The sequence below is a fragment of the Pipistrellus kuhlii genome, unplaced genomic scaffold (genome assembly GCF_014108245.1).
Source record: "Pipistrellus kuhlii isolate mPipKuh1 unplaced genomic scaffold, mPipKuh1.p scaffold_m20_p_16, whole genome shotgun sequence".
NCBI lineage: Eukaryota > Metazoa > Chordata > Mammalia > Chiroptera > Vespertilionidae > Pipistrellus > Pipistrellus kuhlii.
In genome coordinates, this window is record NW_023425471.1 from 7,491,359 (window position 1) to 7,517,100 (window position 25,742).

Consider the following 25,742-nt stretch of genomic DNA (forward strand, 5'->3'; position numbering starts at 1 on the left):
TTCATTTGGATTTCTAAATTCAATTTAAGCATGATTTTATAGAAGTATATTTTCTTTATTTTTTTCTCAGAATTCTTATTAATAGGAACTATAGATTTTTATATAACAAAGCTTTCTTTTATCTCTTAGCTTTGGTGACTAGGACTCTACTTTTTATTTTAATATACACATATTTCTAATATCTTTGCAAGAAGAACAGAAATGAAATATAGGAAGGAATTGCTGAAATGTAATGATTTCCAAATACATGTAAACCCAAAATGGTTTTAAACTTTAACCCACGTAAATACCTTCACAAAATTTTTAGTTAAAAAAAAAACTATATTCTTTTGGTTCTTTCAAAATATATCATTGGTTTTCTTTTGGTGGGGGAATGAGGTTCTGTGGTATGATCAAAGATTTGCTCCCCCAGCCTTTTACTCTGATATGATTATCTTTCTACTGGCAGAGGTTGCCAGACTCACTCAGTTTTATGTTTTGGAGAAGTTAAAGGACACAAGAATGATGATGAAAGAAAAATAAAATTGGCTTCTCTTTAGTTTTCTATAGCATATACGAATATGAACCATGAAGCCCTCAAACAAACAGTTGGTCTTCAGAGATTGCAACATTACCCATGTCTTATTGAAATGGAAGGAGGGAAAGAAAGTTTGTGTTGGAGATGCTAAACTATACCCACAGATTTTTTTTTTATCAGTTTGAAACATGCATAAACATCAGTGTTACTAAGGCTGAAATTACTATAAATGATCAGTAAAAGGAGATAATGAGAGTAAAAGGATATGGAAATGTATCACCTTTGGCAACAAGGATGTGGGTGATTCATAAAACGTAAAGGGGAAAAAATATGATTACTATTCTTTCCTTCCTTGAGCTTTCTCATGAGTCCATAAAAAATTCTGATTTAACCTTCATAACTTCTTGGTTATGCAGAAAAAGACTCCAAGAAGATGGTGTGCAACTGGTGACAAAAATAAAATTACTAGCTTCTGGTAGTGCTCAACTTTCCTTTCTCTCTAGAGCTCGCTATCCAGTTTTACCAGTGAGAAATTATGTTCTCTGTGCTTTCTCTTTAAATATAACACACACATGTATTATATACATGACTATGTGAAATGCACATAGAAGTATTAATTATTAAAACCTGTAAATTCAAATTGTGAGTAGCTCCAACTGGTCCAGGATTAACTGTAAAATTAAACCACATTAAAAACGCCATAAAAAATGCCTTGATGTAGTATTAATTCACTGGGTAAGTGACTTTTAAAGTTAAGAAGGAAGCCATGAGATGAACTACTAATAATAGTGCCTCTATGAATAAAGATGTAAAATTACGGAGTTTTTTCTTGATGAAAATAAAACTTAATTTCCATATTTCTTCTTGTCAAATGCATATTGCTTTTATCATTTCCCAAGGTAATCTCTTCTAGTCATATTTGTAAAAATATCAATACTAAGGTTTTATTTAAAATAGAGACACCTTGGCATATCTCTGAATACTCTGAATTACCTATTTAAATTACTTTGATGAAATTTAAATCACTTTTTGCATATATTACTTAAATACATACTTTTCAACTTATTTTCCTTTATATTTGAACCATGGGTAATTCTCTATTTCTATTCAGTAAATGAAAGATTGTGGAATAATGAAATTAAGAAATCTCAAAATAAACTATAGGGTAATATAAGACTTTCTCATTCGTATTTTGTGGGAGGGAAATAATTTAGGTGAAGGTGAAGTCTGAAGATTGGTACTCAAGATTTAGTTCTAATGCATCTTTGAATTATATTGTGTATCAAAATTCATTACTTCTGAAATATTTATAACTATATGACATTTCTTCCATGTAGCTTGTTATGCTAAAGAAAGGCAGTTATCAGCATAAAATGTTGAATTCATTAGATACTTCAATAACTTTTTAGTAATTCAACGGAACAGAACACTAATAAATACTTCAGCACCAAAAAATGTGGGCAAGCATAGTGTCATTAGTCATGGTGTGATGGTTGTATATTGAATTAAGTCTCCTCAGTGATTTTAAAAAGAGCAGAAGGACGTTTGTGTATAGCATGACTCATCATCAGACATTCATACAGGCACACCTCATGCATCTAAAATTTCCTTTGTGGAGAGGTATCACTTATAAATTACAGCCTATGAGTAAGAGCATGTGAATACATAAAGGCATGTATAAATGTTAATGAATCTGGTACTTTGTCTTATGAAAGATAATACCTCTGAAAATATTTTAAGAAATTTCCTTTCTTCTTGTGTTTAGGTATATAGGTATTTTCTTGTATCTCCAAATGCAACTGTGACAGGAAGGTTAATAGGCTTAAATTCTTACCTTTATGCCTATTTATAACTTTGACTACTGGGGACCATAGAGTAGATATTATTTTTATATATTGATCAGATAATTTACCAGCTGTTGTTTGGAAATCTGATAGGCTAGGGCAAGTCCTAAAGGAGTCAGAGAAAACTTCTTCCCTCTATGTCGATCCAAGAGAAAAGGAAGTCTCTCATCTCTTCAGCATCAACCCCAAAGCCTCTTCTGCTCCTAATCCAGGCAACCCATTGTCCAAGGACCTGCCCACTTATGTTACCCTTCACCTGGGACCCTCTGGTGTTTGCTTCAGCCTGATCAAAAACAATTACAAGCCCCATCCTCAAGAAAGCAGAATCCCTGTGGCTTTTAACACTTGGGAATGCCTTAAAGATTTCCTTAAGCAACTTTAATCCTGTTATGTTGTATGTAAAATACATGTCAATGTTCACATTGGGGATAACATGTAAACTAGTAAATGATAAACTAGTAACTACTTAGAAACACTGGCATTTGCTATCTCAGACAGTAAGAAGATATTAGTAGTTCAGCATATGTAAAAAAACATCTATAGCTGATAATAAGATATATCGATATTTTGGGTAAGATGCATATAGTGGTTTATAAAAGGTTTATTCTAGCCCATTTATGTCATGTGAGTGAAATATTCTACTAACATATTGAGGAAGAGAAACGTGGACTGTTTACAACCACTACAAAATATTTTTTCTGGGGAAAAACTTCAACAGTGTTTACAAAATGTGTATGATTAAGCAGAATCTTTCATTGACAAATACAAACTAGACCCATTTTTATATTCCTTGTCATAATCATATCATTGTGAGAGTGCTCAATATATAAAGGCTTTTTTTAATATTCATGTATAAGAAAGTTTATTTGATAATTTGGGATAAATAATGACTATTATAGTTTTAGTATCAATTATATCATTTTAGAGAAAAATTTAATACTACATCTTCGTTTTACACACAAAACTAAACTCCCTTTCCATTTAAAGGCATTTTATTGTCTCTGAAACGTGTTCTCATGCCTCCATATCATCTCGGAAGTCAAGTTATTAACAAATAATATGACTATAACTTTAAGACACATTATTGATTTCAGGTTTATCCAGATAAATAAGAGTTAGTTTTTCTCAAAAAAAAAAATAAAAGGGACCCTCAAAATCCAGTTTATGAGGATGGGTAGAGAGGCCTGGGTTGTGAGAAAACATATAGCTTTAATAAGAGGTGGTGTGTGAAAATATGTCACTAGAAATGCACAGTGTGCTATGAGATTCACATGAGAAAAATATGGTTTTAGCTGTAAGAGTCTTTATGATGAATATTGCATTTACTATGAGCCATTATGGATAAGTCAGATTTTATAGGTGGGAGAAAAAAAATCTAGAAAAAGGAAGAGTGATTCTGCAAAGACATGGCCATGAATAAATGCAGTGTTTGAGGAGAACATGTACTTGCTACGCCAACTTTTATACCCATATGAAACTAGTGAAATTCCTCGAACTAGTGATACTTTGTCTCATGGTGTTCTTTTCTCCTTCATCCTCCACATCCCCTTGACCTGTCCAGCTCCTAAGAAATTCAGCTTAGACTATTAAGAAACTTTCTCTGAACCCTCAAGGACTGATTAGATGCCCTTGCTGGGGGACCCCATTATACCCTGTTTTCACCCTATTAAGGTACTGCTCTTACTTGATTTTAAAGGTTTATTTACCTGCTCAATAGTGAGGCACAGACTGTGCTGCATGCACTATATTATCCATAATGCATGGAAGGCACACAAGATTTACTGATTTTATAAATTATAATACCTAATCTTAGCATATTAAACACCTAAAATATTCTAGACATGAATGAGTCAGTGCCTTCAAGAAGCTCTTCGTATAGTACAGCGGTTCTCAAAATGTGATTCCAGACCAGAAGTATCAGCACCACTTACTAACTTGTTAAAAAAAAAAAAAAAAAAAAAAAAAAAAAGACACAGGATATTTATAGGGCCCCACCTCAGATCTACTAGATAAAAAATTCTGGGAGTTTAAACAGCAATCTGTGTTTTAACAAGCCTTCCAGATGAATTTAACACATGCTAAAATTTGAGAACCACATTAAGGAGAAATATTGTAATAGGAGATAGCTATGGCCATATTGACAAAGGACCTATTTGAGTAACTTATTTTTTACTTTTTTTTCAAGAGAAATGTCAAAAGTGCTTTATTCAAAGTAATATCCATTGCTAGCTACACATATTTTAGGTAATTTGTGGATACTGTCACAATCGAACTTTTCTTGTCAGTAGCAATCAGTATTAATGATTTCACCTGGTTTTAGAAACTCATAATACACCATACCTTCCTGATTTCACCAAACACAGAGCATTGTCTTCTTTCTGAAGTGATTTGGCCTTGCAATTGATGTTGATGGTTGCCCTGGATCACGCCATGATTTTGTGCATTTGGAATTCTCAAAATAAATCCATTTTTCATTGCCAGCCAAAATCCAATTCAATAAAGACTTTCTTTCCTGCCATTGAAACAACATTTTACTGCTAACTTTTTGGTTTTCCATTTGTCTTTCATTCAGTTGATGTGGCACCCATTTTCCTTCCTTTAATATATTTCCCACTGCTTGCAAATGATCATTTCTTGAGCAGCGTTTAATCTTTCTGCAAGTTGTTTTTGAGTTTGACACACACTTTCATTCAATAATGCTTGTAACTGTTAGTCTTCAAATTTTTTTGGTTACTCTGGACATTCTTTGTCTTTCACATCTAAATCATCACTTTTATTTTTTTTATTTCTAATTTTTTAATTAAATTATTATTTGTGTACATATTTTACCATTGCCCTCCCCCTCCCATACATACCCACCCTCCCCAGAGTTTTGTGTCCATTGGTTGTAGAGTAATTTATTTTTTAGCTGACTTGAAGGGAAGAATACTTACAGTATTTTGGAGCTACGAATGAGTAGAAGCAGAGCAACCAGTTAGGACTCTTGTAAGTCTAGCAATTAGGTACCAAAACCAGAACTAAGGCAGTGAGAAGAGGCATTAGTTGCTATGATCCATTCTTTAAGACACATGTATTTAAAAGGGGAGGCTATCATAAGTGAGACCATACTCCAAACTTGAAAAAACAAATCCAGAGACAGAGAAACTGATCAGACCATCAAACCTCAGAGGGAAGGTAGGGGAGGGAGGGTAAGGGGGAGAGATCAATCAAAGGATTTGTATGCATGAATATAGGCCTAACCAATGGACACAGAAAACGGGGGTGAGGGCATGAGTGGGGGAGATGGGCAGTAATGGGGGGATAGGGATACATATGTTATAACTTAATCAATAAAGAAAATTTAAAAAATGGTAATGGGGAACTTTTGTTGCTATCGAATGAGAGTAGAGATAATGAATTTGGTTTTAAAGTTAAATGTTACATTCATTTGAACTATCAATGGGATATTGAGGGAGGATGCTTGCCTTATAATGCCTTGTGCTTTAGAATCAAACAGATTTGAATGAGAATTCTGGCTTTACCACTTAACTGTATTTTTAATCTTGACCAAGAAAACTTGATTTCATTTTGCTTCAGTTTCTTCCGTGTAAATTTGGTTTCATAGTTGACCTTATAGGAATGTTGTAAGAATGAAAATAGGAATGTTAAAAGGAATGCAATGTAGATGTCAAGAATCTAGCACAGTAAATTATTGGTACTAATTATTCAGTAGCTATTAGTATGGATGAACTGCACAGTTGGAAATATGTCAGTAGAGTTCTGAATAGGAAGCAGGGATGGTGTCAAAGATTTGAGAACCATAGAAAATTGTTATTAGAAGCTCTGGGAAGAGAAGCACTTTTTGTAAGAAGACCACATGAAATATTAGAAAGGGTCTAATACTTAGCCTAGAGGTAATACTTATAGTTATTGATTGTGAAGTAGAAGAAAAGATGGAAGACATTAATCAGAGATGTACCAGGACCACATTCCTTTACTTAAGCTAATCTGTTGTCATAGCATCTATTTGCATTTTCCAATCCACTCTGTTTGTAAGAGTCAGAATGTGTTGTGACTTTGGAAACCTAATCATTTAGGCTGTGCAAGAATACTGAAACATCCTTTTTGATGTTGATTTCACTATTTCACCAATTAGCCAATTCTCTTTCTGTCTTTGATTATTAAAATGTTTCTCATATGTATCCATAACCATGGTCTCTTAAGGCTTTTTACATTATTCAATTTCTTCCCATATTAATGGATTATACTTTTATATTAGCGTCCACTAGTGTCAAAGCCCCCTCTGTCTCCTAGGACAGAAAGATTTTCTTTGCAGCCAATGTATGTAAAGAATACTTTTAGCCAAAACCTGTTTGGCTCAGTGGATTGAGCTTTGGTCTATGGTTCAAAGGGTCCCAGGTTCAATTCCAGTCAAGGGCATGTACATTGGTTACAGGCACATCCCCACTGGGAGGTGTGCAGAAGGCAGCTGGTCAATGTTTCTCTCTAATAGATGTTTCTAGTTGTCTGTCCCTCTCCCTTCCTTTCTGTAAAAAAAATCAATAAAATATATATATTTTTAAAGAATACTTTTAAATTATTCTCATATTATTATTATATCTTCACATGGTTTCTAATTAAGGTCTATCATGACTAATATTAATTTTTAATATATTTTTATTGACTTAAGAAAGGATGGGAAAGATAGATAGAAGCATCAGTGATGAGAGAGAATCATGGATTGGCTGCCTTCTGCACACTCCACACTGGGAATCAGGCCTGCAATCTGGATATGTGCCCTGACCAGGAATCAAACCATGACCTGGTTCATAGGTCAGCACTCAAGCACTGAGCCACAATGCCTGGGCCATGCCTAATATTTTTAAACTATAGCCAGAAACTTAAATGAGAATATGGAAAGCTAATTTTGAAAGATGGTTAACATACATTTATAGATTTTACCTATTTTGAAATGTGTATGCCATTATATTTAGCTCTTGACCTGGGGGCTCCCAAATTTCTTGAAGTTGTAACACACACTTCCCTCACTTTATCATACCACTTATGATATATCATGTCCCCCTATAATCTGTCAACCCTAAGTATCTCAATAACAGTTAAAGAGAAATTAATTTCAAGTATTCACTATACTTCATCATATGGCTAAAGATTCCATGTTAGGGTATCACAGAACCAGAGCTGGGAATCATTTGTCCTAGAGCTCTAGGACCATGTCCTACATGGTACAATCCAATAAATGGGGGCAATTTTAAGAATTTTATGTAATAGAGAAGGTAGAAAGCAATGAAAAAATTATCCAAATTAGGGAATTTGAGAAAGTACTAAGGAAAGGGGGCTATTCAAATAAGAGGCATGAGGTTTGGTTGCTGTTTATGTGTATACAAATCCTGGGATGGGAATGGTAGAGCTAAACCCTCCTTATGTTATTGAAAATAATGGTACACAAAGTCTGAATTATTCAACCAGCATTATTGTCATTCAGTAATTTTTAATAAACCTGACCTAACACTTAAGTATCTACTGAAATCATTTATTGAATCAATAATCAACAGATAATATAGCTATTGTCTTACTGAGCACAACTAAATAATAAACTTGCTTTTTTTTCTAATCACCTAGAATTATAATTCATAGAGTAGATATGATTTCCACTTCACTATCTTTTACTGTTTTAAATAATGTTTCCTTTCTGGGTCTGACATTTTATGGAAATTGTCCATCCATAACAAACAATAGGTAACTCATAAAATTCATTATTTTTAATTGGAATATTACTATTCATGGACTATATTCACTTATATTGCTCAATTTGTTATTTATAAAAATAACTCATGTTTATTGCTAAGAGTTCAGGAATAAAGTTATAAAAAATACATATTGTGTTCTTTACTCTCCTTTGATGTAACCACTGTTATATATCTTTCTATGATATATATAAAGTAAAATTTAATTTTTTATTTTGGAGCTTTATTTTTCACACAGTTTTATATACCTTACTAATGGAGATTTACATAATGTATAATTCTTGATTGGTTTAAACAGTACTGCAACACATATGTTGCACATTTATCTGTACTTTTATCCAATTATTTTATTATGGTGGTAGGGGAAGTAGAATTTGGGAGCCTAAGATATATGCTTCATATGTATCTTGATGTGTATCTGTTTACTTTGTTTAAAATGTTGCTAATGTTATCTCAGTGAGAGTTGGAAGACTGATTAAAAAGTAGTAAATTTATATAATTTTCTGTTGCCATTAAATAATATTCAGCTATAAAATTAAAATTGAACCAAATTATTACTTTCTCATCCAAAAAACAATTCCACTTTCTCATAAAAATACAATTCTATTCTTTGGAATTATGTTTTTTTTTTTAAAAAGATCATAGAAAAGTATGAAGGCACAGGATAAACCAAATTGCACTGAAAATTAAACAGGAAAATGCTATCTAGCCTTAAAATTTTTTTAAGTAGTCACACTGATTATAACAGAACAAATGGAAGAAACTGATGGATAGAAATCAATGTGTAATTTGTCAAGAATAGGAATGCTGAAAGAAAAATATGGTCATATTTTTGACTGCTTTAATGTAGTTAGCAATTATTTGAATAAATAAATGATAAAAATGTGGTTATCATTAATAAGTTGTTCATAAACTCTTTGTATAAACAGTATGTTTTCTCCCTCCAAATCTATAACTCAAAATCTGCTTCACTTTTTTGGCAAGGAAAAGGAACACTTGGACTTGAACTCACTTTGCTTTAACCATTGGCTTACAGAAGTGGCTGCAGGGGCACTACTTAGCTATCAGAGTAATCAGAATCAATGTATTATACCTTTGGACACATAATAATCCCACTTACATATAATGGGAGACATTTAACCAATTCCAGTACTTTAGTAGAACTGCATTAATGTGACTTTTTTCAAAAAATTGGCAGCTTCTTCAGATTATGCAAGTATTCTAAATCATCATTTTGATTCATATCTGAGAAGCCCTGAGATTTTTAAGCATTTTAACATACTGCTTCCTTTTTGTCCTGACTTTTTCTCTTCACCATCACTCAATTCAGCTATCATAGAAGTTATAATTTAAATGAATGCTCACCCATTATATAAACCAAAGTCTCCCATTATTCTGCAGTGGCTGCGGTTCAGAGTATCTTTTCATCATAGTCTCTGGAGATTTGTGCTTCTTTTGGTGGAAGTGCTCATTCTTTCCAATGTGAACATTGTCTTCCAGGCAAAAACATGAGTAACAGACAAAGGCACACATCCCCTTTCACTTGAGTGCCTAGGAAGAAACTAGAACACTCTTATGACCATTTGCTAAATCCTCCTTGCAAACTAGGAAAATTTTGACCCAGTGTATCTCTATAACACATACTGGAAAAATCTAATACATTAGTGTTCTGATAAAAGTTTTTTTCTTTATAATGTTAAATGCATTTTTAATCCTTGAAATAATAGACATTTTTAATGTGTTTCTTTAAAGCATAGTTCTGGGATTTCAGTTATCTGATAACTGTGTAACTAGTACATCTTAAAAGCAAACAAAAATTCTATGTTCAAAATATTAAAAGGATGATGAGTGAAATAATTTAATGGATAACAGCTGAGCCATGTTTTAGGATATCTATCAAGGACTTCAGTTTAATTATTCAATATGTTTTGAGGTGATATTCAAATAGAGTGGCTTCATTATTTTCTAATATATTTTTATTGGTTTCAGAGTGGGAGAGAGAGGGAGAGAGAGATAGAAACATCAATGATGAGAGAGAATCATTGATTGGCTGCTTCCTGCATGCCCCTCACTAGGGGGTCACGCCTGCAACCCCAGGCATGTGCCCTGACCGGGAATCGAACTATGACCTCCTGGTTCATAAGTTGATGCTCAACCACTGAGCCATGCCAGCCGGGTTAGAATGGCTTCATTAAATATAGCACATTATATTTTAAATTTATACTATCATTTGGAACACATTTTTAATAGGTAGTATTACCTTGTGATTTTTTATTCTATCTTATACCATGGTGAAAGGTTTATTGATGCTGTCTTCCATGCATCAGAATATTGTTTTGGCGTGTGAGTACCAGCTATTGGTAGACAGTTGTACCACACAGCTCTAAAAGATGGTGATGAGAAAGCATGTGTACTTTGTAAACTCAGGACATTGTCAAATCCGTGTTTTCAGGCATGCAGATTTTAAAATTGTACTTTTGAAGAGCTTGGATCTAGACCTTGCACAACATTAATGATGATATAATTTCTTTACATTCTAAATTACTCCATTGGTAGGATACCGTTTTATTCTCTGCTTTGACATGGTAAATGTCCATTAGTTTATCAGAATGATATGGACTCTAATGCAATAACATGGTTAATCAACTCAAAGATAAAATTTCTTAAGTATATATCTCCTGAAAATTGGTACACCGATTATGTGATTTTCATTTTTAACTAAACTTATTAAAGGGGGAGAACATTAAATCTTTGAATACTGTACCTCAATTTTATTGTAATGATTTTGCTGGTTACCAGGTGGGGTGGCAGTTGAAAAATTTGGTGAATGCACTACGAGAGGACCCGAGTGGTGTTATCTTAACTTTGAAAAAGCGACCTCAGAGCATGCTTACCTCAGCACCAGCTTTACTGAAAAATATGAGATGGAAGCCCCTTGCTCTGCAGGTAATGAAGCTTAATCATAAGTCATACACCATCATTTTAGCCATAGACTATCTCAGTAATGCTTCTTTATTGTGCCTCATCTCAGCAGCATATGGATTAATCTTGTATGCTTTTGAAAATTTGTTTGTGAAATGATCTCTTCACAGCTCATCCTAATAGGCTTAATTGGGATAAAACATTCAAGTTTCTATACTGAAGCCCAAATAATAAAGAACTTGGCCTTAATTTATAAACATTTAAAAGCATGATCCCAAACAAACCACACGTTATTTCAAGCCAAAATATAGATAGAAATTTAAAATGAGAGGTTTCATATATGATATAATCTTCTACTTAAAAGTTATTCCCATCTTCACTTCTTAAAGAAACTAGCTGTTAGTTTATAAAATTCTTGTGAATAAGATCATAACATAGTAATAGTTATTTATGAATAGTTTGTAAAGGAAGTTTTAGGTAGTAATTAAAATGTACCAACTGCATGCCACCTGGCTGATCATTTTTCTCTTTTCCACCCTTGAGGGTGGAAAAAATAGAGAAATTGTTGCATTAGAATTTCTGCATTTATCTTCAGCATGAAACATCACTCTAAGTATTACTCTGGATGTTGATAAATTATATTTATTAAGCAGCTGACTTATCTAGGAAGTTATAAATATATAATTCTGGTTGACAAAAGAAGGAAGCAATACATACACTCGAATTTCAGTCAGGATATAATCTTTAAACACATCATAGAATAAATTTTCGTCCTTCACAAAACCTGCATTTTAAAAATAGGAGACTATTACCTTTCTTAGAAGTACAATTTTTAAAAATTTAAATTGTCAGTTGAAATAGAACACTGCCCATTCAAATTAAAAAGAAAAACAATATATGAAAATAATGTTATCACTGTGTAAGTTGGTATTAAGTTCCATATTAGTACCTTATACCATTCTTAGATATTTTTCCTAAAACACTAAATTTTACATTACACATGAATGGCCTTATAGACTATACTAATTTCTAATTATTTAAAACTTTCCTATTTATTTGCCACAAATTTGCATTATACTTAAATAACAAAAACATATAAAATTTTCTAACATTAAGGTCTCTACATTTTTAAAGTGAAACTTTCTAATTTTCAAATGAATACATGTAAAACTGTATTAATTTGTCCAAACACATTTGACTTGCAGTATGTTTATTATTAAAGTTTTTTATAGTCATTAAAGTTCAGAGTTCAATGTTTGACTCATTAAGTTGTAGATTAGTAGATCAGACTTTACCATCACATCATTTTATTTTCTTGCTGCATTATAAATTGCTTTGTTGCTACATTCTGTAGTTTTCTGTTGACATGTCTTCCCTTAAGAACCTTCTTCAAAGTCTGAGGTGGGAACCCTGAAGAAGAGGCCCATGCTTTCAGCTTTTAGATTTCCTTCTCTATGTATGTGTATTTAATTTAAAATTTTCTCTCTAGTCTCTTCTATTTCACATTGAACACCAAAAAGACATTAGTTTCTTGTTGATCCATGAACTTTGAGGGAATAGCTCTAGAAAATAAATTAACAATTTGGACCCCTTTTAGATTCTTTTGTAAAAACTCAAAGTGGTGAATTAAGGTAATGGCAGATAAGAATCAATTTCACGTAAAATGCTAACATTAGTAAAAAACCAATGTTTCTTTTCTGCTACATATACCTTTGGTATGTGTATTCAAAGCAGGATAATACTTTAATTTTTAAAATTATTTCGCAGCCTTTAATTATAATATAATTTGATAGAGTTTGAAGGCACTTTTATAAGTCCGTTCTCAAATGCTAAGAAATGTGCCTCATCAGATCATTAATTATATTTACTCATTGCCTATTCAGTTACTCTGAGTATATGTATAGGTTTACTTTTTCAGAATGCAGAAATCAGATTAAAGAAAGTCAGCATTTATATAAGTGCTTATATGTATCAACATTCTTGTGTTTGCTATTTCAACTGAATTTAGTTCACCTGAAATGTATAGTCTAAGTTCAAACCGTTAACAGATAAACATTACTGTTGGGGCGGGGGGCAAGACCTGCTTTCAACTTCTTTGCAAATTGCTTCAGAAATTGGCTTTTTACAGAGCAAAATGAAGAGTATTCATTTTTTATTGTTATTGAATTTATTGGGGTGACGTTTTAACCAAATACTTCCTAGTGGTGGTAAAACAAGATCTTAGGACTAAGGGCAAATGGTTAAGTCCTCTAACATATATCAGCACCACCAGGTCTCCCCAGAATCTATTTTGAAGACCCGAAATCACAAAGACACTGGGAGAGTAATGGAAACTATCTGATCAGAATTTTTATAGAATGTAGATTTTGATACAATTAAAAGTGGACAAAACCTGAGATTGAAGATAGACTTCCTCCAGAGGGGGAAAAGTCAAAGAAACAGTAGGATGAAATTCTTAAGGTGATCTTGGATTCTTTTGTGACTTTGCCTAAGGCCACATATTTTTCCTAGTGGCTAAGAAAGGACCTCAGATGTGGAACAAGTGCATAATACTCTGGGCCGACACAAGTATCATTTCTATTGTATTCTTGCTTCTGACATGTGTACATATATGTTAGGGCTAAAATGCCAATGAACTCATCTAAATATAAATATTCAAACCTGAAGAATTAGACATTAGGTCATTTCTTTTTACATAAGATATACCAGTAGTCTAGTAAGAATTATTTAAAGTAGAGGTTACAAAAACAAAAACAAAAACAAAACAAAAACAATCTGTGGCATATATTTAGCTCAATAAGTTCATTTCATCTTCTTTGTATACTATACCAGATTTTATTTACCTACTAGCATTTTCAGATAAAATATGGAAAAGTTTGTGTGGCATGTAAGTAAACACTAATACATCTTAAAATAGAGTACTGTATTCTAACATAAGGAATAATTATTTTCTAAACTAACAAGTAAATAATTTGTACCTAGACAAACAAAAAATAACCTTATCTACCCTAAGGTAGATGATTATTAAGGAATATCACATTTTTAATGAAACAATCTTTACTTCTATAAATATTTTTAAAAGGATAGTAAATTCTATTATTAATCAACCACAATGATTAATTTTAATTTGGAATTTACTTGAAAAAAAATATTCATGAAATTTAGCCAAATAAACAAAAGCATACAATTCAGCTTCATACTCACAGAGCAATTTCATTAGTACATTTCATGAAATTTGGCAGCTCTTTTGTTAAATTCTTGCTTTCTCAAACATTTCACAATAGAATGAAAGATACCTTAGTCAAATACTACAAGCAAATTTAATCTGGAATTGAATTGTGTTGTCATCTGCATTCATTTACAAATAGTAGATGTGTTTTACTTAAGATAGAATATGTTGTTCTAAGAAAACAAACCAGGGGTTCCCTGTTTTCTGAGCGATGTTTTTAAAAAATGTCCTTAATAGCACCTTCTATTATACTAATGTCCTGGATTTTGGTAAGCAGGGTGATCGCTTATGTTCTTCCAATTCAATGAAAACATTTCTGGCAACTGTGGATAAACATCAAGGTATAATTTTTTATGTTTGTGATTTTAAATTAGTGTGTGTAGGTCCTAAAAATCCATGTCATTTTCTTCTTAAAAGAGGTTGGATGGCTGGACACTGACAAGAATGTTGATTAAAATCACCACTGGGGATGAGCAATTTTTTTAAGCATTAAGAACTCAGCATTTTTTGTTTTAATATATTTCAGAAATGGCCACTAAAATCAATGCTGAAATTCAACATACTGATACAAGTTTCATTAAACACATTTTTATATAAAACAACATCAAACTGTATCTTTAGACTTATGTTCTTAAACTGTGATCTAGTCCATAAATCTTATAATGTGTGATAGTTTCTTATGTGATTTTTGTGCTTTTCATTTAAAATTTTACTGCTAGGCATTTTTACAGGATATTTCACTTTGAGAAGAAAATGAAATGGGAAGCAAATAGTCACAGTTTATTCCATCTGTCAACTGGTATAACAATTGAAGACCACTGATTTTTGTTGTATTTCAAATATAGATATGAATGGTTGTAAAAATAAAAATAAAAAACATAAGTGATAATAAAATTTATTTTAATTCAAAGTCATGGTCAGGGTGACCTTTAGTTAAGAAAGTTTATGTTTCTGAGAGTTTTGTTTTAAAAGCATGTTTTATAAAGGAAGATAACTAATATTAGTTAAGATCCTAGAAAAAGAAAATAAATTTAAACTAAAAATGTAATTGTGCTAATTGGGAGGCAAAAAACAATTACATTTTTTACATGCTCAAATCAGTAAATAGCTGCAAGCCATTGTCACATCAATTTTTTGTTCACTAAGGTTTAAGCAAATTAATTAAAGGACCTCAATCACATTTGTGTTATCAGCCAAATATTTGCAAAATATTAACACTGACAACAAAAATTCTTTTATGATTTCTTTTTTCTTTAGTTTCCCAATCTTTCTTTAGTTACTATTCTAAAAAAAATGAAGTTCACTGTAAGTTGAAATAATTGGAAACCCAGTTTTAATGTTGCAGTATTAATTATGCCAATATGACTGGAGACCACAAGAATAAACATACTAGTGGTAGTCAGTATATTGTGCAAATTATGATGATTCAATGGAAAAAGCCATTTTGTCATGTGGCACTCAAGTCTATATTAGTTGTATGTTGTGTAACTACATGCATATTTTATGCACATATGTCTATTTTTTAATTGTATACATTACAGATACGATGTCCTGATCAAACTCGTGGTCAGAAAAAAACAATGCGTTTTCTTGGTAGTCTAATAAGAAAGGGAAGATTACATGCTTATAAAAGAAGACTCTTTTTGTATTTATAAATTTGTATTCTAGAAAAATCTGTGAAAGAACGGAGTGGGAGAATTTTGAATAGGTGTGTTTCTCTTAAGTTCCTTTCAAATGATTTACTACTTAAAACTTACCCAGGAGAAAGCATTCCCAATAACTTTCCAAATTAAATCTAATATTCTTTATATGGTCAAGAAACTTACAAGATTGTATGCAACATCATGCCTCCCAAAATCCAGGTTAAATTTTCCCTGGAGCATTTGTTTAAATGACTAAGAAGAGAGTTGCTAACATAAAACAATATCCTGGCACTTGCTTTGGGAAATACAATAAAAATGTGTTTGAACTGAGTAAGGACGTGTGTAAATGTTCTGTGCTAGAATAATAGGATATTGTGATGCCTTTGAGTCTGTGCTTATTTATTCCTCAGTTTGAATAAAATTAATGGCCAGGTGATGTAATCATTGGCATTTACTGGACATTTTCCCCTGAGAGAAAAAGCAACTCTTTGTGATCTTTGCGTTAGTGAATTTCTGAGATAACTACATAGCATGTAACACACTGTCCTAATTTTTAACATTGGGGCTCTCTTTATGTCATTGATTTATCAAGACTCCATGGCTCTATGAAAGCTGGGTCACTCACCAGACAGAGGGAAGACTAAATTAAGATATGCTTGTCAAGAGTTGTTAAAATGTGAAACTGTTTCAAGTAAAACCTCAACATCAAATGTGGTTTCTTTAGTATGGCAGTTCTTTTCCTATAGTCCTTAAGACCTTACGGGTTTCAGAGGTACATTGATACCTTCCAGATGTGCTCAGTTACCTTAGAGATGTTAGAATTGGGGACACAAGGAAAAGACCTGAGCCATGAGAGGATTTAAAGTGAGATTTCAGTGATGCCTTACAAAAGCTGAAAGTTTTGTTTTATAATGATCATAATCTTCCAGTGCTGTCTAATCTGGATAAGTAGGATATTATTACTAAAGCATCATTCATGATTCAGAAGATTTGAGTCCTTTTGACAGTTAACTTACCTAATATTATCAATGTACATTTGAAGAGATTTCATAGGATTGTTTTATTTGGGATTTGAGTAAATGCCCCTAGAAATAAATGCATCATCAACTTGTTTTAGAAGAGTAACAACATATATGCAAATGTACCTTCCTTGGCTTCTCACTAAATCTGGAAGAAAAGCTTTATATCGGTAGGTCCATTTTGATCTGAAAACTAAATGTTATGACAAGTCCTATCAGAAAATAAACCCCTTTGGATAAAATACAAAACTGGATCCTTTTCATACTTGATTGCATACCATAGCGGATCAAATTATATTGAAGCTTCATGCTTACTCCAGTAACAGATAGTCTTTAAAAACCTTTGTAGTTTATCCATAAGTGATGGTAGTTTCTAATTCTCTTCCCCTATAAATTTTTACTGTTAGAAGAAGTGGCATGATAAAAAAAAATACCCTTTATTTCTCTGGCATAATGTTTTTTTTACACTATGTTATGAACAAATGATTGAAAGTAAGGAATATGCCTATTAAAATTGGAATTGAATGCTGAGAGAACACCTTTTTTGGTTTAATGGAAATTTTTTTTGTCACTAGGCGTATTTGCACTCCCTTAAATGGTTATTGGTGGTAGATGTAATTTTAATGCCACTTGTTACAGCTAGAAATTTCTCACTGGTAATTTTAGCTAATAGCATCATTTATACAGTGCTTGATTTAGTCAAAATTTGTCTATCTAATGTTTTTAAATGCCTTTTTCATTCTTTTAGTCATTGAATTTTGTACTCTTTCAATTCTTGTCCAAAGTTAAGAGGTTACACTTTCAGTTTATCACACAAAGACCTCCTTTTGGGTTAAGCAGCTATTTCCATTTTCCCATAAAGCTTCTACTTTATACTGATTTTTCTATTGTGCATTTTTTTAAGTTCTTTATTGTTTAATGTATTACATAAGTCTTCTTTTTTCCCCCATTGACCTTTCCATTGCGTATTGTCTTTTTTTAATGAGACTCTCAGAAAGAATGTTTACTTTTTTAGCTTGGATTAGCTTGACAAAAATAGTACAAATAGTTGACAAAGATATACTGAATATATTTAATATTGACCATGCATTTTACTTGTTACAGGGCATACTGATTAGCCAGATGATGTGTGTATGATAAACCTGTTGAAATGTTTTGTATGGTTTACCAGTTAATAAAATAACTAGCCAGTTTAATTACACAACAGGATTTACTAGGTTTTTTTTCCTCTGAACAAGTTTTTTTAAACCAATCTAACTTATTGAACCAGCTGGCGCAATCAAACTTGTTATCTGTTTAAACATATTTAAGAGTCTTTTTCTTCCACATACTTGCTAATTTAGCTAATCACATTAACCAATGACATAAGTAGCAACTCTTTGCTGAAAATAGAACTCTAGAAAAAAATTAGCAACTTAAAGGAAGTTGACATGGCTAATATTTAAATTTCCTGGGAGGAGAAAGGCATAAGTACCCTACGTAGACAATCCTGGTAATAGTCCAGGCAGAATAAAATACTCTTGATCATGTCCTGACAGAGAGGAAAACAGTTATAAACAGAGTCACATCACAATGATTATACATGTATAATATATCTTACTACTAGTTGTAAAGAACCCATTATTCAAAGATCTGTTGTAGGGGCATATAGTGCATCCCTAGAATACAATTACTTATTTTCTCTTGCTTCGTGGTGTTCATTTGTGCAGGTGGCTCCTTATTATGTATATAATTTCAGGATTTCCCATTGCCAAAATTTTTATCTCTAAAAGACACACAGTTCTACTGGAAACTGTTCCAAAATCAGCATAGTTAAACATCAGTCTTTACAGTTCCTTAATATTTCAAAATCCTTCAACATATAAAGCTTCTGACTTTTTTACATCATATTATAGAGTCCCAAAATAGCTGGTCAGTTATTTACCCCTTCTCTCGTTAATTTCTATTTCACATAGTCTAAAGCGTAACCATCATTTTGGCAGAGTGTGTGATTTCAAGTTATTAAGGTGAGCTGTGTAGCAAAGAAGGTAAAAACTGTGCACCGAGTTACAAACCATGTAGCCTACCATAGTGACCTACATTGTACATTGTACTTATACTTTGCTTTTTAAGGCATATTTTGTTTATCTGTACGAAAGTATTGTCACAATATAAATTAGTTGTAATATGCCATTTTTGAGTGTCCAGCTATAGACTGTGGGTCTATATAGATATACTCAAATTGTTTTCATACTGGCTAAAATGACATCTGGTCATGTGATGATACAGATCATTTTGTGATCATTATTTTTATATTTGCAGTTGGCACTAAAATGCTATTGTATATTTCGCTAATCAGTAAGACCTGTAAGATAAACATGAAAATTTGTGAATTTTTGTTTCACTTTAAGATAATTTCTTGAACCACGAGATCAGTTTTGAAGCTTAGAATTGGGAGTGCTCTTAAGTTAATGCATCCTGATGTATCGTTTTAGTATATGTACCATCTTAATTTTTAAAAACTTAGACTTAACTACAGGAATGAAAATGAGTTTTCTAGATTTGCAACTACAGATTATTTTAAACAATGATAAATGTGTGAAAAGGTGAAATGTTTGTGTCACACTAATCACTATAGTTTTGAAGATGTACCATAAAATGACTTTGAAAAGATAGTTGTGTTTACGTTTACTTTTTAAAAGTAGATTTTCCTAGAAAAATACTGTTTCATATTGGCCTTTCATGGTCTATTTTTGTAACCTTTTCTGAGAATCTGTGGCATTCTGCTAATTTAGGAGTATGGTGTATCTTTGGTGAGGGGGTGGGGTTCAGAATATCTTTCTAATATATCAGGATTTGAATGAGCTAATTCTTTTGAAAGTTACTCTTTATTATCTTTCTTTAAAAGAAGGGATTCTAACAAAGCAAGATTCTGACTGTGACATAAATCTTCTCATTATGAAACACTGCATAGTAGTATATAAATATGGTTATGCCATATGATACGGTGAGTTGGGGACTAAGTAGAAATCTCTAAGTAATAAAATATCTGTGTTTGGAGATTCGAAGGAATATCCCTGTGATAAATAACGTGCTTTTTTCTTTCAGCCAAGCTCAAAAACTATGCAGAAGTAGATAATTTAAAATGATAACTCTGTCATTGTTGTTGTTGTTGTTGTTGTTGTTGTTGTTGTTTTGTGTGTTGTTTGTGTGTGTATGTATTTTCTTTTTCATTTTAACCAGCCTCTTATACCTAGAAGTCCCACAAGCAGTGTCGCCACGCCTTCCAGCACCATCAGTACACCCACCAAAAGAGACAGTTCGGCTCTCCAGGATCTCTACATCCCCCCTCCTCCTGCAGAACCATATATCCCCAGGTATAAAACTAATCATTCTGTTGTTCTAGGAAGCTTCTGTCTAAAGACTAGCCCAATGGCATGTAAACTGTGAAGTAAATTCTCAAGGAACAACTTGAGTAGTTTCTCAGTTGGGAATTTGAACATATTCCAGAAAAATCATTGCATGACAGAGAATGCATTTTGGTTAATAACTAATTAATATGTATTGAACACTTAATAAGCATTAAATATCTTATAAACACCTCATATAATAATAAAATACTATTAAATAATAATTAGGATTATTTCAATAAGCAAATATAAGTGAGGTTCTTTGGCAAAGAAGCTCCTAGAAATCTTAGGTTACTTTGAAACATGTCATATTTTTTTTCTAGAAGAGAAAGTTATAGATAACTTTTATAACTTTTGAAATGTAGATAATTAGAGAGTTTGCAAGAAAATGACTTGCCTTTTAAGTCCAGATTTCTTGAGGCTGTGTCTTCATTTCATTCCCAAATTCCTACTAGAAATTCTTGGAAGATATGGAAGAATAGAACTTAGTGCCCTAAAGCATTTTGTCCAAAAGCATTCTGATACCCATCTTTCTGAAATACAAAGTTATGGGAAAGGACCAGTACAAAAGGGATAGTTACTACCAATCACAAAGAATTTGATTCGGTTTTTAAATCAGTTGTGCAGTCATTCAAAAGCAATAATTTAAGGTATCTTGTTTTCAAGACAATGTTAAATTTATTTATAAAAGAACTAAAATACCTTGTTTTTTATTAATTTTTATTATTCATTGGTATACCTAATGTTTCGTTCTATTAGATATGATGGTACTGACATTTTTATGATCTAAATGCTACATGACAACATGGCATTTTTGCAAATACTTTGTGTTGTCATTTGGTAATAAAACTATAGTCAGTTTTATAAACATTTTTATTTTTGAGAATTAAATGTAGCTGTGGGGGAGTATTTTATGAGAAAATGTAATTTATTAAGCTGGGATTCCACAAATATATTGTATAATTTACAGTCTTATGTTAAATTTACAACCAGATATAAAAATCTGATATCCTAGTCAAACACAAACTGCATTTTAATTCTATTAAGATAATGTCTGACTTTCTGAATACTCTTACAGGAAGAGCAATAAAAGCCTTATTCAGAGTGCTACATGTACAAATAAACATCAGAAGATGTTTTTATCAAATCTCTGCAGTGTTTTTAAATGTTCTTTCCTTTTCTCTTGGCTAGGATGGAACTTGTTTTAAAGAACATGTTTCCTAGACAGAAAGTATTTAAAACACTTCAGAAGACAAAGGAGTAAAATGATAACAGTTCTCTCTTCAGGGAATGGTATAGATATGACTAAGGAAATATATAGAAATCAATAAAAAATTTGAACATGCTATTGAAAAATACTGTATAAGAGGTTGAAGTATCAATATAGCATTATTTTTTTGTCAGTATTGTTTGAAAGTTCCATACTTTTCAGTAAAAATTCATAGAGTGTATTATTTCATTTTAATTGATTTGTAGTCTGGTGTGTAATTTAACACAATATTCTAAATATATTTTGAATCAAATTATTAATTGCTCGGTCACACAGTCATTTTATATAGCATAGTCAAAGCAATCCATGCATCAAAGTTCCTGTGTTCTTTTATTGACTTGAAATGATAGTTATAGAAGTTTTTGAAGTTGTCATTCTTTTTAAAGATACAAACTTGGCACTTTTTTTCCAATTTTCTTATTTTGATTATGAGTGTGGCTCACCTATTTTAATTCATCGGAACATTTATTTTTTTCTATATTTAAAAGTTTGTTCTGTGTAGGATAGGCATTTTGGTGTTCATTTGAATTATAAATCATACAAATTTCCTCATCAATAATAATAAAAGCATAATATGCTAATTAGACCAGATGTCCTGGACAAAGCCCAGGTCCCAAGTGCCTTCCAGCGGCCAAGGAAACCGGGTCCGGGTGCTAGAGGGAAGCCGGTGCTGGCACCTGGGGAAAGAAGGCCTACTCTGACACAGATTTCATGCATCGGGCCTCTACTCTTAAAATAAAAGAGACCCTTAAAAATGGCAGGCCTAGTTGTCAAATTATGTAGATTTTTTTTTCATGTGATTATTTCTTTAAACGTATTTATTCCAGAAAAAAATAAATGTGGTTACAAAAGGGCTCTTATCGCTAAAAGAGAAATCATTCGTGTATGTGAAGTGAGTGAAATTTTGTCAGTTTATACATATGACTTATGAGTATATGAAGTTTCATTATCATAGTCTATAGTGCATTTTTTAAGATGAAAATCAAGAATTTATAGGCCTTTGCACAACTGTGACATTTAAGCACTAATTTCTCCTGTGAATTTTACAGTGAGCCATTAAATATAAAGTCACAGTTGTTCTATGAGATCCCTTTTAGGGAAAAACTATAGACTTATTAATGTGTGTATAGCTATCTAACATTTTAAAAAGGGAAGAAAATACTCCAAATATTACTTGTGTGTTTTTCCTGCAAAGTTGGATTCTTTATTCAATTCTGCATTTTCCAGATTGCATATATACAATTATAATATACTAATTATACAAATAAGTTAAATATGAAAAATATATTTTTTAATCTTTACAGCAAAATGAAGTAATACATTTAGTTATTCAGGGGCTTATGGTGTGAATACATATACAGACACACACATTTATATACACAATATGTATATCAATTCATTTTTTTGCAGTTTTTTTTTTTGTTTTTACTTTTTAAAATTCAACTTTACTTGAGTGAATGACATACAAATGTGTTTAATAAATCTTCCTTGCTGGTAAAAGGTCCCTCTTTCCTTTCACTATAGTGTAAGTAATACCAACCCTTCAAATTTTCTGCCACAGGTGTACACCCATAATCAGAGCATGGTGAATTAACTAGGGCCTCGTCACCCTCCTAAGTCAAGCTGCATTAACAGTTATGTCACTGGCATGATAGAAAAGTCTGCCCATTTATAAATAAGTATAACCCTCTTCCAGTGCCACAGCTTTGTTAGGGCTATTTCCAAACTAATTGCAGTGTCTATTTCTTTTTGATAGAGGACTAAAACATTTTTTTAAATGGCAGGCAATTTGTGCAAGAAACGTTTTTAGCGAGCTGACAAAAGAATTCTGCCTGCATCTTTATATTTATTTTCTTTATGCTGCCTAAGAACTATACAGTTACAATTTGGGAAGAAGCAACGCATTCTTTTAAAAATACAAGAGTGAGTGGCAATGTAAATGGCAATTTCACCTTGTGATGAGTTAAGTACGTAAGAAAATTTGCCAACTCAGTTTGTCTTGAGAATATTATGTACTATTTTCTACATATTTCAAATACTAGGAATATAGTTTCATTCAGACAAACCTAATCTAAACATTTGCATATGGATACAAGCATAGTATTGTGCTGAATTGAACCTCATATTTCAATTTATAAGCTCATCACCATTTTATAAGATAAAAGATGAAATGTAAAATTCCTTTTTATTTGGACTATTATAAGATTTGTTCTATTAATTTAAGATTTTTTCTCTTGATTTAAGATTTGAACTGTTGGCATTTGATGTAATATTAAATTTTATCTGCTTTGATAGCATTGATGTCACTCTTTAGCATAAAATAGGAAACAATTACGAATTAGGAAGAAATAAAATTAATGACCCACCAGGGAAGAAACATTGGATTTACATCTATAGTCCTATTTTAAAACATAAGCTTTTCTAGCAAAAATTTCATAGCTAGTCAATTAAACGTGTAAGATAAACAAGGTTTGATATAGTCAAACCTAAATGAAATACTTCTACCAAAATACCACTCATTAGGGCCCAATCATCTGGACCATGTGAGTAATACAATAAGTGAGTAAGATTTAGGGGTTTCATAAATTATTAGAGAACTTGCCATCTTTTTTATTGAATTTTAATTATTCAAAACATTTACATGGCTCCAAAATCCAAACTTTATAAAAAATACATTAAAGCAAATGTTTTCACCATTGTTCCTCCCAGATTTTTCCTCTCCTTCCCCATAAAAATTATTTTTATTAGTATTTTTTTTGTTTTTGTTTTTTTATTAAATTATTATCTGTGTACATATTTATCCTTCCATTATTTCTTCTTGAAAATATAAGCAAAACTAGATGTTTACATTAATATTCCCTTTCACCTTTCTTACAAAAAGAAAGGAAAATACTACAAAAATTGCTCTCTACCTAACTTTTTTATTACATTTATTGGGGTAACATTGGTTAATAACTTGCCATCATCTTTAATCCCATTCTTAAACTCTATATGGATATGTAATGAAATTTTCCATTTGGAATGCTGTGAATGTATGTATTCACTATTAAATGAGATACATAGAATTTAAATACTGAGAGTATTTTCATTAAGGTGTATTTTAAGTTAATGACGAGCAACTTGACATTCTTATAGTATTAGTACTGATTTGGTTTTTAAAGCTACAGTGTCCTTACAGAGGCATTTATTCTTAAGCACTTTTTTGTTTTTGAGAAGTGCAGATATGTGAACCAACTAGGTAAACTGGCAAAAGAAAGTTAGGTTTTTAACATTTCCTACCGTCTTGAACACTAAATGCAATCTGTGTGCTAAGGCGATGTCTTTATATGGCACAGAGCAGTGAGAATGGACTAGGGCAGGAGTTAAAAGATCTATGACCCATGTCTGGCTGTGTCATTTATTACCTGTGTGACATTCAGGTAACTCATTTAATCTCTCTAAGCCCTGGGATTTTTTTCTACAAAATAGGAATAGTTAAAAATTGTCCTATAAATCTCAGAGTTTGGAAAGATGAGAAGATATAGTGCATGGGAAGGATATTATGACTATTTTAGACATTCTCAGCCTTTTTACCACCCTAACACTTTCCTGCATTTTTCTCCTTCACCCTTTCTTTAGGGATGAAAAGGGAAACCTTCCTTGTGAAGACCTCAGAGGACATATGGTGGGCAAGCCTGTGCATAAGGGATCTGAATCGCCAAATTCTTTTCTGGATCAGGAATATCGAAAGAGATTTAATATTGTTGAGGAAGATACTGTCTTGTATTGCTATGAGTATGAAAAAGGAAGATCAAGTAGTCAAGGAAGACGAGAAAGCACCCCGACTTACGGTAAGAGTTCTTAAGTTGACATAAGAACATATGCTTGGAATGGGGATGTTCATTTCTTTTCATGGGCTTTTGAGTTATGAAAATCATTTGATAGCTTTTATATTTGTAATTGATCTATGTCTGTCATGTGCTCAAAGGTGAACTTTCAACAATGTGAGGCATGCCATCTAAACTTATTCTAGATTCTCCAAAGAGTAAACAAGAATAGTAGATAGCATTTTAGCTCATTAGTGGTGTGTGGAAACCTTTTCTAATTACATGAAATTTTTGTATGTCAGATGTTGCCAAATTGGAATAATTCAAAGTGTGTTTTTTTTTCCTTTTTTAATTGTAAA

The 25,742-nt window shown here is 31.9% G+C and overlaps 1 protein-coding gene across 6 annotated transcripts in view; it reads left to right on the forward strand.

The window, feature by feature from the left end:
• CNKSR2 (connector enhancer of kinase suppressor of Ras 2) overlaps nucleotides 1–25,742 on the forward strand; it is a 236,281-nt gene that overhangs the window by 115,522 nt on the left and 95,017 nt on the right. For 4 of the 6 annotated variants that reach the window (XM_036439617.2, XM_036439621.2, XM_036439616.2 and 1 more), the window contains exons 9-11: nucleotides 10,905–11,051; nucleotides 20,141–20,274; nucleotides 25,196–25,407. In XM_036439617.2, the coding sequence (XP_036295510.1) occupies nucleotides 10,905–11,051; nucleotides 20,141–20,274; nucleotides 25,196–25,407 (493 nt within the window). The remainder of the gene's footprint in view (nucleotides 1–10,904; nucleotides 11,052–20,140; nucleotides 20,275–25,195; nucleotides 25,408–25,742) is intronic. The other 2 variants (XM_036439619.2, XM_036439618.2) reach the window with 1 other exon arrangement.